This window comes from Humulus lupulus, chromosome 6, assembly GCF_963169125.1.
Source record: "Humulus lupulus chromosome 6, drHumLupu1.1, whole genome shotgun sequence".
Taxonomy (NCBI): Eukaryota; Viridiplantae; Streptophyta; class Magnoliopsida; order Rosales; family Cannabaceae; genus Humulus; species Humulus lupulus.
This window is the reverse complement of record NC_084798.1, coordinates 87,569,561-87,586,923: the sequence shown is the minus strand read 5'-3', so window position 1 is coordinate 87,586,923 and position 17,363 is coordinate 87,569,561. Positions and strand designations below refer to the sequence as shown.

The window sequence follows — 17,363 nt, the reverse complement described above, 5'->3', positions numbered from 1 at the left end:
CAAACACAAAGTATTTTAATAATTTATCTGATGTGAAACCGATGGTGCTCATGAAATCTACAATATATATTTAGTTCAGCCACAGGACAACTCAGCTAATTTTTAATGTATGCACTATATTGATTTTGCTGATATAATTTCTTCAAAGGTTAATAGTTTTATAATAAATTGCACATGAGGAAGTATGAATTCTGATACCATACTGCTATGCAATGACATTGGCAATTTTCTTTTCTCCCCATCCCCTTCTCTTCTTGCCTCCTTTATCACTTCAATTAGAAACACTATAGTTTTCTTTAATTTTTATTCTATATTAATCTTATAGGTATTGATTACATTCTTTAGGTTGTAGATCCAATTGACAAGGATTGAGCGTTGGAAAGTTAATTAGCTAGCTTGATCACCTTTTAAATTGAAAGAGGTACGTATGAATATATTTTGTTAATTCTTTTATTAATATTTTGCAAATGTTAGAAGAGTTTGAATATCTTAGATATTCATCCGTAGTGAAGTAGGTTCTGAGAAATTGTGTGCTGCGGTGATAACAGAAGGTTGAGAACTTGTGTGCCTTAGTGAAGTAGGTTCTGGGCTTGTTTGTCTGCTGGGAGATATAAGGAAACAAATTTATTGTTTGAATTACTTTTTATTGATGGCTTGGTCAGTATTATAGAGAAAATGTTGCCTTTTTTTTCTTTCTAATTTTGTTTTATCTTCTTACATGTGTTTGATTGATATAAATTAACAAATGGTTAGGTTAGTAATATAGGGGAAGAGCTAGCATACTTATTTATTAAATAAGCTAATATGCTTATTTATTTATCCTTTTTTAATTTGTATAGAAGAGAAGATATGGATAAAAAATGGATGTCAGTGAATAGGTTATCTGAGGAGTACAAGAACAGAGTTGATTTTTTCTTAAGGTTTTGTTTGGAGAATGGGGGAGACCCAAACTTTACTTGTTGTCCATGTCTAAAGTGTTTTAATGTAACAAAGTTGAGTTTCAATAAGATCAAAGAACACTTATTCTTTAATGGGATTGACAGAAGTTATAAGATATGGTATAGTCATGGGGAGAAACCCCCTAATATACCAGATCCCCCTAGTAGGATTAGTAAAGTTAGGAGGAATAGAGATGAAGTGAATTGGGATTCATTGGATGAAATGATTGATGATGCACGTTATGGATCAACAGTAGACCCAAACAAGTTCGAGACACTACTTAGTGACGCTGAGAAACCGATTTACCCTGATTGTAAAAGATTTACAAAGTTATCGATGCTTCTAAGGTTGTTTAATTTGAAGGCAAAACATGGATGGAGTGATCGAAGTTTGACAGAATTACTTAGTTTTTTGAAAGAATTGTTGCCTGAATGTAATGAGATGCCAATGTCATTTTATGAGGCCGAAAAAACAATATGTTCATTAGGCATGGAGTATGAAAAAATCCATGCATGCCCTAATGATTGCATACTATACCGAAATAGGCTTTCTGATGCAGAATCATGCCCTACTTGTGGTGAGTCACGATGGAAAAAGAAAAGGAATGGTGAGGATGTTAAGGAAGGAATACCCGCCAATGTTTTGTGGTATCTTCCACCTATACCCCGTTTCATTCGACTATTTAGAAATGCTGAACTTGCTAAGAGTTTGTCATGGAATGCAAATGAGAGAGTGAAGGATGGTAAATTAAGACATCCAGCTGATAGTATAGCTTGGAAGAGAGTTGATCTGAAGTGGCCTTCTTTTGGCGATGAATCTCGGAATCTTCGTCTAGGTCTTTCAACTGACGGAATAAATCCACATAATAACCTTAGTAGTAAGCACAGTTGTTGGCCTGTCATGCTTGTTATATACAATCTGCTCCCATGGTTGTGTATGAAGAAGAAGTTTACCTTATTGACTTTGTTGATATCGGGACCTAAACAACCAGGGAATGACATTGACGTCTATCTAGCTCCTCTTATTGATGACTTAAAAACTTTGTGGAATGAAGGGGTTAGGGTTTACGATGCATACAAGCAAGAAGAGTTTAGCCTTAGAGCGACATTGTTGTGGACAATCAATGACTTTCCCGCTTATGGAAATTTATCAGGTTTTAGTGTGAAAGGCTATAAAGCTTGTCCCATTTGTGAAGAAGAAACATGCTCTCAGTACTTGAAACACTCCCGTAAAGTTTGTTATATGGGACACAGGAAGTTCTTGAAGAGTAATCATATACTTCGAACTTGGAAGAGGCATTTAATGGCGAACAAGAGTTTGGGGAGGCTCCCCGACCTTTAAGTGGAAGCCAAGTACTCGAGAAGATGTCTAAAATCATTTTCAAGATGGGGAAGTCTAAAGTAAGTATAGTTAAGAAGCGGAAAGGTCGTGGAAAGGCGAAGGTTGTGGAGGAACCAAAAATTTGTTACAAAAAGAAGTCGATATTTTTCGAGCTTGAATATTGGGAACTTTTACTTGTGCGTCATAATTTAGATTTCATGCACGTAGAGAAAAATGTATGTGATAGTTTGATTGGAACTTTGTTGAATATTCCTGGAAAGAGTAAGGATGGAATTAAGGCGAGAGAAGACTTGACTGCATTGAAAATACGTAATGAATTAGCTCCAAAGCCAGGCAATGGTCGGACATTTTTGCCACCTGCTTGTTACACATTGACTAAAGATGAAAAAAGGGAAGTTTATGATTGTTTGTTCAATATAAAAGTCCCTGATGGATATTGTTCAAATATAAGGTCGTTGGTAGACATGAAAACTTGTACTTTGACTGGCATGAAATCTCATGATTGTCATATTCTAATGCAACATGTACTACCAATAGCTATTCGATCAGTTTTACCTAAAAATGTTCGAGAGATAATCACAAGGTTGTGTTTGTTTTTCAAGTCACTTTGTTCCAAGGAGGTTGATGTGTATACACTAGACAAGCTACAACATGAAATCGCTTATATTTTGTGTAAACTGGAGCAATTCTTCCCACCTGCCTTTTTTGATATAATGATTCATCTCACTGTCCACTTAGTTAGAGAGGTACAATTTTGTGGTCCAGTTTACTTCAGATGGGTGTATCCATTTGAGAGATATATGAAGATTCTTAAAGGATATATAAGGAATAGAAGTCGGCCCGAAGGGTGCATCATTGAATGTTATATTGTTGAAGAGGCAATTGAATTTTGTTCTGAATACATGTCTGGTGTACAAAGAATTAGGCTTAATGAAGTAATTAATGCTGACATTCAGAGTCGTCGAGGTAGTGTTGTATGCACAGTTACGCGAGATGAACTAAATGAAGCACATCGTCTTGTGTTACAGAATACTAATGAAATTCAACCTTACATTGAGTAAGTTTATTTTCATATAATGCATGTATTGTGTTTGTTGTAAAATATCACAATTATCATACTAATAACACGTAAATTTTTGTTTAGACAACATTTCAACTGGATCAAGACAAAATTTCCATCTAGGTCTAAGAACAAAAAATGGTTACAAGACGAACATTATCGTACTTTTAGTAGTTGGCTAGAGCAGAAGGTATTTTGTTTTCAATATTTCTTGAGTTTAGTCTAATGTTTGTTTGTTTTGTATGTTGTTTTGATAAATGTTTTTTTTCAATAGGTTGTGAATGATTTGAGAAACCCATTAAATAATGTGTCAGACATTATTAAGTGGATTTGTCGAGGTCCTTCTCTTAATGTCACTAAATTTTCATCATATATGGTGAACGGTACTAAGTTTACTACTATGGAGCGTGATAAAAATATAAAACACACAAAATAGTGGTGTAAGTCTTATTGCTACAACTTTCCAAGTATCTACATCGAAAGACCGAAATCCTATTGAATGTGATATGTCTTTTTATGGTGTAATTAAAGAAATATGGGAGTTAGACTATATCATAACTCAAGTGCCTGTTTTCTTTTGTGATTGGGTGAAGAGTGATAGTGGAGTCAAAAAAGAAGATTTAGGTTTCACATTAGTAAATCTAAATCTATTAGGGCACAAAACTGATCGATTCATAATGGCTACCCAAGCCACACAAGTATTTTATGTGGATGATCCAGCAAATACAGTGGTCTGTCGTGCTCACAACACAATCAAGAAATTGGAATAGTAATGACGGTGATTTGCACGATATACCTCTTGTTGGACAACATGTCACATACACTTTACCTGAAAATGATGATCAAATTGATGGTGGTAGTTCTTGTTGTCGTCAAAATGGAGAAGGTTTATGGATTGATTTATAAGATTTGAGGTATGGGTTTGTTGTGGCATTTAGAAGTTGTTCTTGTTTGAAGAGAGCATTATTACTTGTTTGTTTATTAATTCATTTATTTCATTTTTTAATCACAGATGTCTTCATATGATCCTTTGGCTAATGATTCCAATGAAGAAGAAAATGAAGAGGAGGTTAGAGAAGAAGAGCATATGGAGGAGGGTGATATACCGAGTAGGGGGCCATCCTTTTTGAAAAAAATTAGCAAATTGAGAAGTGAAGGGAAGCAAATTAAGGTTGAGTATAATGAGTTTGGTCAAGCAATCGGTGATGGGAGGGTAGACTTGGCATCAAAGCTAGGGTCTATTGTACGAACAACTATATCGATAGAGTATAAAGATTGGGTAGCAGTACCTCAAGAAAAGAAAAGACAAATATGGGAGATAATGGAGGTACGTAAACTACTAGATTTTTTTGTTTTCAATAGTAGATAGATACTTTTAAGTGAAGAATCAACAGATACAAAGTTATACTGATTGCATATATATGTTTAATATCTTTACAATTTTTTCCCTTAATACTTTTTAGAGCATGAAAACAAGAATTAGACCATGCACATAAATTAAAATAGTTGATGAGCTTTAAAGTGACGGCTACCAGCCAAATCAATATAAATATATATTTATATAATTATTTAACTTTATTATTCTGAGTTTGTTTGGTTATGTTTGTTTCCCACTTACAAGTCATATATTCTTTTACCTTGATTCATTATTATCTTATTCAGCTTTTATTTACTTCCTAGTTTTATGTACTAATTTAACTTTTAAGCTCATGACTTTGCAAGATTGGTGTATATTATGGAAATGCAGAAGTGACAAGTAAATTTTTTATAATATGTTTCACATTTTAAACTTGCAGGAAACATTTGGGTTAGACCATACACACAAAAAAGGATTGTTGACTAAAGCAGCTAAGCGATTTAGAAGTTGGAGAACTTATCTAACCAAAAGATTCATAGTCGACCAAATGGAAAAAATTCCAAATGAGTTCCCTCCTCGAAGACCTAGAGGATATGAGTCTATTATCTCCCCAGAAGTTTGGCTTGATTTTGTTAATAAGAGATTGAGTAATGATTGGAAAATTATAAGAGAGAAGATGCAAGCTTTATGAGCAAAGAATGAATACAACCACAAACTCTCTAGAGGAGGATATCAGCGTGCTCGAGAGGTTCTTGGGAACCAAGTGTTTGAATTAGATAGGGCTGATTTGTGGGCATTAGCTAGGAAGAACAAGAAAGGAGAGCTTGTTGGGGGTGCAATAGAGATACAAAAGAGAATTGTAAGTGTATAATTATATGTTTCATGATTGTCATTACTAATACTCATTGACAAAGGACGAATATTATTAACTAATGTATCTCATTTCACAGGATCATTACCGACAGCTCCAAACAGAAGGTAAATAGGAGCCTGACGGCCCTAATGATGTGTTGACAATGGCGTTGGGCACCCCTGAGGCCCGAGGGCGTGTTCGTGGTTTAGGTCTAGATGTGACTCCCACACAATTCTTTGACACTCCGAGGCCAACGTCAAGGAAAACGAAAGAGGACCAAAAAGATGGTTTCGAGCAACGTCTTCGCGAACAAGAAGAACGCCTTAATCATCAAGAAGAAGAAAAATATCGTGAAATGGATGAACGATATCGTAAACAAGAAGAACTTATCAACAAGTTGATTGAAGCCAACAAATCCCAGCAAAGTTGGCATGGTTCTTGTTCGACTCCATCGGGAGTACCATTTGAGGGGACTTACGTACCAGACCCACCACAATCTACTACTCACGAGGTAGCAAGAGGGGACTTTAACGTATCAAACCCACCTACACAACCTCCTATGGATGGGGTAGCAGGAGTGGACTTTTATGTACCCGACCCACCTCTACAAGAACCACCTTGCTATGAAACGCCTTCTGTACTGGTAATAATTGTTTAGATAAAGAATATTGATTTTTCTTACTATTACATCATCACTTATATATATAACATGTATATTTTGTATTATAGGAACGTAAATGTCGTTTAGCTGTTGGGTCACTTGAAAATATTGTTGCCTTGGGAGTCCTTTTTGAGACTGGGGAAACTAATCTCCACTGCGTACCACTGGGAGACACAAATTATCGCGTGGTGATAAAATATGCTCTTAAGGAACCGGCTAGACTCCCTAACCCCGTTCCTGACATTGAGATTTTTACAGTTTTTCAAGCTGTTAATGTCCCAATAGCATGGCCTAGACATTTAGTTATGTTTTCTGATTGGGATGAACAGGTAATATTGTGCTTATATTATATTAATTAATTTTTTATTTTAGTATTTATATGTTCATTAATTGATTATTTATATGTTTACAGGATGGTTTAAGAGCCAAAGGAAAATCAAAGCAACCATTAGTAACTGAAGCCCAACAACGAAGAGAACGTTTAAGACATCCACAAGAACCTTTAACACAAGAGGTTCAACAAGAGCTTCAGTTACCACCTTACTTGAGAGAGATTTATAATATAGTATCAAAGTGGCCTGACGGTGAGTGTGTAAATGCATGCATTGACTATGATGTATTCGCTACGGATATGTCAGGCTTGTATATATTGAAGAGCGACATACTTGAGTTCGTCAGAGGTGAAAAAATTGGCCAAACTATTATAGTCTCCTACATTAGGTATCATTTTACAAATTTAGTTTATTTAACTTTATTTATTTGACTAATAAGTCTAGCTAATTATGTTTTCATATACTTTTGTTAGGACACTCTACAAATGGCTCTTAGACCATCATAAGCAGCATATGTTTCTATTTGTCAATCCTAATGTCGTGGCCACTCAAACAACTCGAGAAATTGATCGTGTTGATCGTTTGTTTAAGCAATTCGCTAGGTTATGTTCAAAAAAACAATTCATGATTACTCCTTGGAACCATGGGTTAGTATAACTATATATTATATTCTTTAATAAGTATGATATTGGCATTACTAAATAGTAGTTGATCTAATCTTATGTTTCGTATGAAACGACCATTGGATGTTGGTACTATTGGCTCCTGATGCATATCACATTCGTTTTTTGGATTCGGTTAACGCACCAATGTCCAATCGTCCACAAATTGGAGAAACAATCCTTGATGCTTATGCCAAATACTTCAGGGCTAACAAACAATCAATCCCAAGTGAAGTGAATTATCGAAATCCATTGGTATGCTTTTACAAATTTTAATTTTAGTTTATACTTTGAATATTCAAATTTTATCAAGTTATTAGTATAATTACTTAAATTTTTAATTATTAGTGTCAACAACAACCAGGTAACAAGGAATGTGGATATTACATAATGAGAATGATGAAGGACTTGGTTCAATCTAACAATCGGTCTACCTATTTGAATGAAACGATATGTAAACTATGTATCAAATATTATTAATATTAAACTTACACATTTTGTCACTTTAATTAATATATATATATATATTATTATTATTTTGCAGCTCAATAACAAAAGACCATATTCACAATCAAAAATTGATGAGATGCGAGAAGAATGGGCCAAAGATATGCTACCGTTCATCCAAAATCATCAAATTTAGGCCCCTAGGCTTTTTGTTGTTGTTGAATAGATCAGCTTTCCCATTTTATTGAATATATGGAAGACTATAGTTTCAACCTTATTTTTTTTTTTAAAAAAAAGAAAAAAATTGTTGACTTTTTCTTTTTGTTATTATAGGTGTCAACATCTAGCCATAGAGTACAATATTTGTTATTTTGATTATGTGAAAATATTTGCAATTACTGTTTTTTCTATTAATATTTAGCTAAAAAATATTTTCTATTTAATGAAATATTTTAATTTAAGTAATTATTAAATATATATTATTTATTAATAAAAAATTAATTATTATTATGAAATATATAAATAATATATAAGCACGTTTCTAATATAATATGATTTGAGTATATTTGTTTAAAAAAAAAAACCTGATTTGAATATATAACAAAAAAAAAACCTGGTTTCAATATATATATATAGAATAAAAAGACAATTATAATGGAGGTATATAAGGTCACTTGGTGGGTGACATTAAGTTTTATTTAAATAATAATAATAATAGTTTTAAGGTCGCCCAAAGGGCGTCATCAAATGGAGGTATATAAGGTCACTCAATGGGTGACATTAAGTTTTATTTAAATAATAATAATAATAGTTAAAATCTGATAAAATGCCCCATTTAAGGTCGCCCAAAGGGCGTCATCAAATTGAAAAGAAAAAAAAAAGTAAAAAACGCATTTTCTCCTTAATTTATCATGTCCAATTTTGTTGGTCATTAAAAATGCACATTTAATGTCTCCTGCTATAATGACCAACATTGTAGGGACATTAAAAATATTTCATCACCAACAAAAAATGTCATTAATGACCTTTTTTGTAGTAGTGAAAGGAATGCCCCTTCTCCTGCCATACTCGATGTGAGACATTCTTCCCCTGACCAGCTGTTGCACTGCTTGGTTCAGGGCATCTATCTCGGCCTGAAGGACTTCTGGAATTGCCGGGGCCTCTGGTGTCAAGGGAATGTACTTGTCGTGCCGTTCTCGACGGTCGTTGAGTACATCCCTTAGATCGTCGTCTCTCCGCCGTTGCTCGCTGGCTCCGAGCTGGATAAAGACGTTGTTCCGTCTGGGCTGCCCCCCAGCATTACGTCTTGCTTGTTGGTCTTCTCTAGGTCGTGGGCTTCTACCTCCACCTCTTTCCTCATTCCTCCGACCAGCATTCGCTCTGCCTGAGTCGGCCTCATTGTAGCCATGGCCATCTTTGAACCTCGATTGGCTATGGTGGGACCGACTGTCTCCTTGGTTGCCTCCTCAGGCTGGAACATCCTGAGCGTTAGGGGGAGGCCTGCGCTGGTCGGTAGGTCCCCGTGCATTTTCATGCCGTGGGGGGCCCCTAACCACAGAGCCTGTCTCTGAGTTCCTTCTGTTGCCAGAAGGACGCTGCCCCTTGCTCGGTGGGTATGGCTCTTCACCCCCCTGGCGTCTAGGGCTGTGGTCTGCTGCCCAGCCCTATTCTGCCTTGTATATAGAGGATTGCCTCGACCAGCCTGGGATGGAGGTTGCGTCTCAGGGTCCCTAGGTGGGACATCATTCTGAGGCATTGGTGGGTGCTCTGGCCTTTGAGGGCTTCTTGGCTAAATTGGAGGGCTAGGATTGGGACCTCTTTGAGGTGGCCCATTCAGGGGTTGGTCAGGTTGCGAGGTAGGTGCAGCCTGATTCCTAGCCAATTGTAGGGCGGCTTCGAGGGCTGCCATGGCCTCCCTCTGACGACGGTCCATCTCCACCTGTCTTTCACTCAGCTCTTAGCGCTGACGCTCTATTTCTTGTTGATGTCGTGCCATTGTCTCCGCAACACTTTCTTGACTGGCCCTTAGATTGGCCAATTCTTCTTGCAATACTCCCAGAGTATTTCTCAGCGTTTCGGAGTCCAGTTCCTCCTCATCAAACTCCAAGTGTGGCTCATTCTCAGCCATGTTCAGAGGAGGAGGTTGAGATGGTGCAGCACAGCCTGCCCAGTCTTCCTTGTTGTCTTTGCCATTAGTGCTTCAACAACCTCGTCTCAAGCTCTCAATGAAAGCACCAGAATGTTGACCCTTGTTTTAGTCAACTGACATGGAGTCAAATGCTTAATGTGATAGAAGGTATTGAAATAGATCTAATGGAAAGACCAGTAAATGACACAACAAATTATAGTGGTTCGGCCCCACGAATTGGTAATGACCTACGTCCACTTAAGCTATTATTGATATTGATTCTCAAAGGAGTGATCAAAGAACTAGGGTTCTTCGAGTTTCACAAGCCTTAGAGGGATGAATAATACAATCGAAAGATAATAGCTATATTTCTCTTGTAATGCATAAACTCAAATTAGCCAAAGGTCCAAAGATCCAGATCCCTCCCTTGAGCCATTTCTTCTATATTTATAGGCTCAAGGAGGATTACATGAATTAGTTACAGATATTCTTTCCTAAATAATCGGATCATCAGGAATCATAGGAGATAATCTCAGATATGATTACAATTGCACAAGATCTTTTCAAAATACATGGAGTATACGACCAAGCTGGTCGTATATAAAATCCAAATGATATGTCAGGGGAATCTCCCTGGTCGATGGTCGAACAGAACCTTTGCCAAGTGTCAACCACGTGTTAAAAATTTTTGCCACGTCATCCACGCCTGCTCTTTGGATAACAACTAAGATGTCGTCGATGAACACTACGATGAATTTATCTAGGTAGTCCTTGAAGACCCTATTCATCAAGTCCATAAATGCGGCTGATGTGTTGGTAAGACCAAAAGACATAACGAAGAACTCGTAATGCCCATAACGAGTTCTAAAAGTTGTCTTAGAAATATCCTCTCCCCGCTCCTTGAGTTGATGGTACCCAGACCGTAAATCAATCTTTGAAAATACGGTTGCACCACGAAGTTGATCAAATAAGTCATCAATCCGGGGTAGCGGGTACTTATTCTTAATCGTTACCTTATTCAGCTCGTAATAGTCTATGCACATCTGCATGCTTCCGTCCTTTTTCTTCACAAATAGAACCGGAGCTCCCCATGGCGAATAGCTTGGCCTAATAAAACCCAAGTCTAGGAGTTCTTGCAGCTGTGTCTTTAATTCCTTGAGTTCCGTAGGTGCCAGCCGATATGGTGCTTTGGAGATAGGCTCGGTGCCCAGTACTAATTCTATCATGAAGTCAATTTCCCAAGTCGGCGGTAATCCTGGCAAGTCATCGGGAAATACCTCTGGGAATTCTCTTACAATACGGACGTCTCCAACCTTAAGTGGTGTTTCCTTTACCACATCTGTGATGCTGGCTAAGAACGCTTGACATCCTTTTTCCATCATTCTTTGGGCTTTCAAAGATGATACTAATGGGGTGCGTAGTCCTGAAGCTTGTCCCATGAAGCATAGTTTCTGGCCGTCAGGAGTCTCGAACGTCACCTTCTTGCATTTACAGTCGATGGTTGCGTCGTGTCGTGCTAGCCAGTCCATGCCTAGTATTACGTCGAAGTCCTTGATCTACAGTTCTATCAGGTATCCTTCTAGTTCTACGCCCTCAATCTTGATCGGTACGCCTCGTATATCCGTGATGATAGAACTACTTTGCCCGAAGGCAACTCAGTTACAAACCAAGTTCTAAATCTTTCACAAGGTTTGTCTAGTTTTTCTATCATTCCTAACGAGATATACGAATGAGTGGCTCCCGAATCAAATAATACATTACATATGTTATTGAGGACAAAAACCTGACCTGTGACCACCTTATTGCTAGCATCAACCTATCCTTGGGTTAAGCCGAATACCCTGGCAGGAACCATCTTGTCTTCCTTTTTCCCTTCTGGCTTAAGATGGGGACATTGCCTCTTTTGGTGACCTTCCTGACCACAGTTGAAGCATCCTTTAGTGTTTGCATGACATTCACCAGGATGTTTCTTCTGACACTTAGCACATGGCGGGTGTTCTACATAACCTGGCCTACTACCTCCATTATTCGTCTGTGCCGTTTTATCGCTATCAGACTGTTTATTGTCAGGATGCCTTCTTTTCTGACTATTATTGTTGTTGTTACTGGACTGATTGTGGTTGTTGTGGCTGGACTGATTACTGCAGCTATGGTTGTTGTTCCGACTAGTCTGAGGTTGATTCTGCTGTCTAGGCTCAGGCTTACTGGCTTCTTCTTTACTAACATTAGCCTGTAGCCTTTCTACTTCTATTGCCGTCTCTAGAACGTCGGCATAAGTAATGTTTCCTGGGTTTGCTAGCTTAACCCCTAGTTTGATCTTCAGTCGAAGTCCTCTAACAAACTTAGACACCCTCAGATAGTCAGTTGTAACCATTTCCAGTGCGAACTTAGCTAATTGGTCGAACTGCCGAGTGTCATGGGCCGGCTATTTGGGTACTCCAACTAGACGGAAAGTACAGCACTTGCAGACTCTTCAAGCTAGCAAGTCAGCCTACAACACACACCTACAGGCAAACAAACTCAGTGGTTAGCCACATACACATCTCGGACATGCAACAGGCAATAACAAAGTATGAGCAAGCACAAAGCAAGTCATTCCTAGGAACGTCCACACAACACAAAGCACACAACAAGGCAAATGGCACGCAATGGCCTAACGAAGCTAACAAACAAGTAACACATAAGCAACAAGGAAGCACACAGGGGCAAGTATGGATAAATGTTATTTCATTAATATATAGCCTTGATAGGGCAAGGGAGTACACAGCTTTGGCCCCTATCTGCTGATGGCCATGGTGCTTCCCTAAGTCACCTGGTCACCTCCCCCTAAGGAGCCTTCTAGGGAAATAAATTCTTCCCAGGAACATATATGATTTTTGTCTGGGAGACATATGCAATATTACAAAACTGCCACTACCCTATCCCATGAGGTTGCTTGGTGCAAGACTTGACTAATGATCAAGCACCAAGGCATGCTCATTACAAAATGGCCCCATGTGGGTGTGCCAAAGGGGCAGCACGCCACACTCTCCCCCACTTAATCCTTCGGCGTCCTCGACGAAGTAGCTTGTAGATCTTCAATCTTCTGCATGAGCTTCTTCAAGTCTTCCGCCCTCTCCCAGCTGATCTCGTCGTCTGCGAGCCCCTTCCATTTTACCAGATATTCTTTATGCTTTTTACGATCAGTGGTGACCGTCCTTTCCGCCAGGATTTCTTCAGGTTCACGCTTGATCCTTGGTTGAATGATGACTCCTCCTCTGGTTGACTGGTTGTGCGCTGGATTTGCTGGATCTTCATGATACGGCTTCAAGTTGCTGACATGAAGGACTGGGTGTATCTTCATCCAGGCTGGTACGTTGACTTTGTAGGAAGTTAGGCCAACTTTTGAGATGATTGATACCGGACCCTCGTACTTGCGAACGAGTCTGATGTCTTTGTCCCCTCGGAATCTCAACTGTTCGGGTCTCAGCTTGACTAACATTAAGTCACCTGCTTTGAACTCCAATGGTCTGCGCTTCTGATCAACCCACTTCTTCATTCTTTTTTATGCTTTTTCTAAATAAGCTCGGGCAATCTCTGTCATTTTCTTCCAATCTGTTGTGAAGTGAAAGGCTCGCAGATTTCGACCGCGATATTCATCCACTGTGTGGGGTAACAGTGGCTGCTGTCCATTAACAACTTCAAAAGGGCTCTTATTCGATGAAGAACTCTTTTGAGAGTTGAAGCAAAATTTAGCTACATCGAGTAGTTGCGGCCAATTCTTCTGATTGGCATTGACAAAGTGGCGCAAGTACTCCTCCAACATCCCGTTGAATCTTTTTGTCTGCCCATCTGTTTGTGGATGGTAGCTCGAGGAAATGTTTAGTTGTGACCCCAAGAGATTGAATAGTTCGGACCAGAAGGTCCCAGTGAATCTTCCATCTCGATCACTAACGATGTTCTGGGGCACTCCCCAATATTTGACAATATGCTTGAAAAATTATCTGGCTGTCTCTTCTGCCGAACAGTACTTCGACACTGGGATGAATGTTGCATACTTCGAGAATCTGTCCACGACCACCAAGATCGCACTTAAATCCCCTGTCTTCGGAAGACTAGTGATAAAGTCAAGAGACACACTTTCCCATGGTCGGCCTGGGACTCGCAAGGGCTCCAACAAACCAGGTGTCTTGTTCCTATCGACCTTGTCTTGCTGACAGACGAGACAGGTCTTGGTGTACTCCACTACATCATCTCGCATTTGTGGCCAGTAGTACCCCTGCTTCAAGAGTGCGTGGGTTCTCTGCCACCCTGGATGACCTACCCACAGGGTGTCATGACACTCGCTTAGTAATGTCCTTCGCAAATCTCCAGCTTTTGGAACATACAAGCGCCCCCCTTTATCCCACAGAAGATCATCCTCCACCAAGAACTAGCGAGTCTTGCCTTCTTTCACGAGCTTCAGGATGGTCCTGACAACTGGGTCTTTCTCCAGGTTTTATTTGATGCGTTCCTTGAGTGGAGTGTTCACCACGCTAGCCGACAGACTAGCCAAGATCTTTAGAGTCACCAACTCCGCTTTGTGACTCAAGGCGTCAGCTACCTGGTTCAAGCGTCCTGCCCTGTGCTCAAAACGGAAGTCGAATTCCGCCACAAAATCCTACCATCGAGCCTGCTTAGGGGTCAGCTTCGGTTGAGTAAGGAAATGACTCACAACTGCATTATCCATCTTCACCATGAACTTTGACCCCAGCAAGTAATGCCTCCACACTCGCAAGCAATGTATAACTGCGAGGAGCTCCTTCTCCTGGGCAGTATACCTCCTCTCAGCTTCAGACAGCTTGCGGCTCTCATATGCGACCGGGTGGTCTTCTTGTACTAGTACCCCTCCCAGAGCATAATCTCATGCATCCGTCTGTACTTCGAAGGGCTTGCTAATAGTTGGCAAGGCAAGAACAGGATCCTTCATCATGGCTTCTTTCAATCTTCTGAACGCTTCAGCACACTTGTCAGTCCACGCCCAAATCACACCCTTTTTCAGAAGCTCGGTCAAGGGTGTCGCCCTTCTTGAGTAGCCGTCCACAAATCGTCTATAGTAGTTGGCTAGGCCCAAGAAGGAGCAGAGTTCTTTCACATTTGTGGGGGCTTTCCATTCCTGGATTGCCCTCACCTTCTCCAGATCCATACGAATTCGGCCACGTTCCACAACGTGGCCTAAGAACTTGATGCTCTCCTATGCAACGAAGCATTTCTCGCGCTTCACATATAGCTTGTTCTCTCTCAACTTCTGAAACACTTGAGCCAAGTGTTCTTGATGCTCTTCAATCGTGGCACTATAAACCACGATATCATCCAAGTACACCACCACGAACTTATCTAGATACTCGTGGAATACTTGGTTCATTAGTGTACAGAAGGTAGCAGGTGCATTTGTCAACCCAAACGGCATTACTCGAAACTCAAATGCTCCGTATCGAGTAACACACGTAGTCTTTGGTTCATCCCCATCTGCAATCCTCACCTGATAGTAGCCCGATCTCAAGTCCAACTTTGTGAAGTATTTGGCTCCACTTAGCTAGTCGAACAAATCAGCAATCAGAGGGATGGGGAAGGTGTTGCGAACTGTCACCTTATTGAGAGCCCTATAGTCGATGCACAATCTCAAGCTCCCATCGTGCTTCTTCTGGAATAACACCGGTGCGCCAAATGGCGCCTTCGATGGTCTGATGAAGCCTTCCTCCAATAAGTCTTTTAATTGCTTCCTCAATTCTTCTAGCTCAGGGGGTGCCATTCTGTATGGCGCTTTTGTTGGAGGTTTCGCTTCGGGCACCAGCTCTATCTGGTGATCAATCCCCCTCTTTGGTGGCAAGGCTTTGGGGAGTTTATCTGGCATCACATCCCCATATATCTTTAAGACCCTCGTAATTTCTAGTGGAACAATTTCTTCCTTTACTTCTTCGAACACGGTGGGTACAGCTACATAAGTGGGCTCCTGCTTCTTCACACCCTTCTTGAAGTGTAAAGCTGATAGAAGCTTCACACCAGGGGGTGGTTTCACCTTTGCAGGTACCATTTAAGGAGTCTCTCCGATTATGAGTGAGCTTCCACTGGCAGGAATTGGAACAACACCTTTCTTGGTTAGAAAGTCCATTCCCAAAACTACATCGAAGTCATCCATATGGACGACCACCAAGTCAGTCTGCCCTTCCCGTGTGTCGATTCTCACTTTTACCCCTTTAGCCACGCCAGTTGTGGCCAAGGCTTTGGAGTTGACCGCTTTCATGCGGCCTGCATCTTTCTCCAGCTTCAGTCCCAGTCGCTTTGCTTCAAGTTCAGAGATGAAGTTGTGGCTGGCACCAGTATCAATCATCACGCTTTTGGCAGGCTTGGCATTGATAGTGGCATCCACGAACATTAGCCCTTTCCCCAGGGTCTTCTTCCCTTTCTCTCCATGCTTCTTGAGAGCGTTTAACAGGCGGACAGCGCCCATGTGCGCGTACTCTTCGTCTTCCTCTTCTCCTTCACCCTGTTGTCCTTGGCCAATGAGGGCATTCAGCTGGCCCCTGTAAGGGCAAACTGCCGACTTATGTGAGCCTTTGCAAAGCCAACAAGCTAGCGGCTTCTTCCCTGCAGCAGCATCTGTCCCACTTGAAGAATTGGACTCAACTGTCCTCTTCTCTCCCCCACTCTTACCCGCCCAGGACTTCCCAGACTTCTTACTCCCAGCACTACTTGAGCTGGTTGGAGGAGTAGGCCTTTTCGGCAGGCTGCTCTCCAAAGTGTAATCTGTTAAGCGTTCGGCAGCAGCTTGAGCGGTGGCCAGATCAGACACACGCTGTCTCTGAAGTTCTTGTTTGGCCCACGGTTTCAATCCCTCAAGGAAGCAAAAGAGCCTGTCCACTTCGGACATGTCCTTAATATCGAGCATCAGTCCCGAAAATCTCTTTACCTATTCCCGGACTGTCCCGACTTGTTTGAGCTCTCTTAACTGGCGACGAGCTATGTAAGCAACATTTTCTGGCAGAAATTGCGTCTTTAATTCTCTCTTCAGGTCTGCCCAAGATGTGATGGTGCACCTGCCATTCTCTATGTCATCATACTTGGTCCTCCACAACACCTTGGCATCCCCCGACAAATACATGGTAGCCATGGCGACCTTTCCGTCTTCCGAATCAGCCCGCACGACTCTAAAGTAATGTTCCATGTCAAAGAGGAAATTCTCCAAATCCTTTGCGTCTCTGGCCCCGTTATAGGGCCTCGGCTCGGGTACTTTGGCTCGGCCATACTCCATACCTATCGGCCCTGCTGCAGGGGCATTCCCAACCGCTCGCATGGTCAGGTTTACCTTGGCAGATAGCTCAGCCATTTCTTCTCTGAGCACACCAACTGTCTCCCTGCAGTCTTCCGTCGTGTCATTTATGGAAACTTCTTGTTCCTTTAGCATGCGCTCCACTGCCGCGATGCGCTCTTCCCACCGAGGGGAAACAAAAGTACTTGTTGGAGTGTTTCTTTTCTCCAACGCGATAATTATGGATAGGAGAACATCATTCTCCTTTTCCAACGCAGCTATGCGATTGTTTGCATCAGACGATCCCGAGTCCTGA

General features: G+C 40.7%; 1 protein-coding gene across 1 annotated transcript; it reads left to right on the top strand.

The window, feature by feature from the left end:
* Nucleotides 1-849: 849 nt before the first annotated feature.
* On the top strand, nucleotides 850-5,388 carry LOC133785274 (uncharacterized). Its single transcript, XM_062224524.1, has 8 exons — nucleotides 850-1,681; nucleotides 1,931-2,172; nucleotides 2,541-3,337; nucleotides 3,425-3,530; nucleotides 3,615-3,723; nucleotides 3,872-4,071; nucleotides 4,353-4,667; nucleotides 5,137-5,388. Exons 1-8 carry the CDS (start codon nucleotides 850-852, stop codon nucleotides 5,386-5,388), a joined length of 2,853 nt encoding a protein of 950 aa, XP_062080508.1.
* Nucleotides 5,389-17,363: the final 11,975 nt, after the last annotated feature.

Excerpts from the sequence above, each read along its gene's own strand:
- LOC133785274 (XM_062224524.1), top strand. The coding sequence starts at position 850 with ATGGATAAAAAATGGATGTCAGTGAATAGGTTATCTGAGGAGTACAAG. Across the intron at positions 1,682-1,930 it reads AAATGAGAGAGTGAAGGATG|GGAATGACATTGACGTCTAT; the intron begins GTAAATTAAGAC and ends CTAAACAACCAG. Across the intron at positions 3,338-3,424 it reads GAAATTCAACCTTACATTGA|ACAACATTTCAACTGGATCA; the intron begins GTAAGTTTATTT and ends ATTTTTGTTTAG.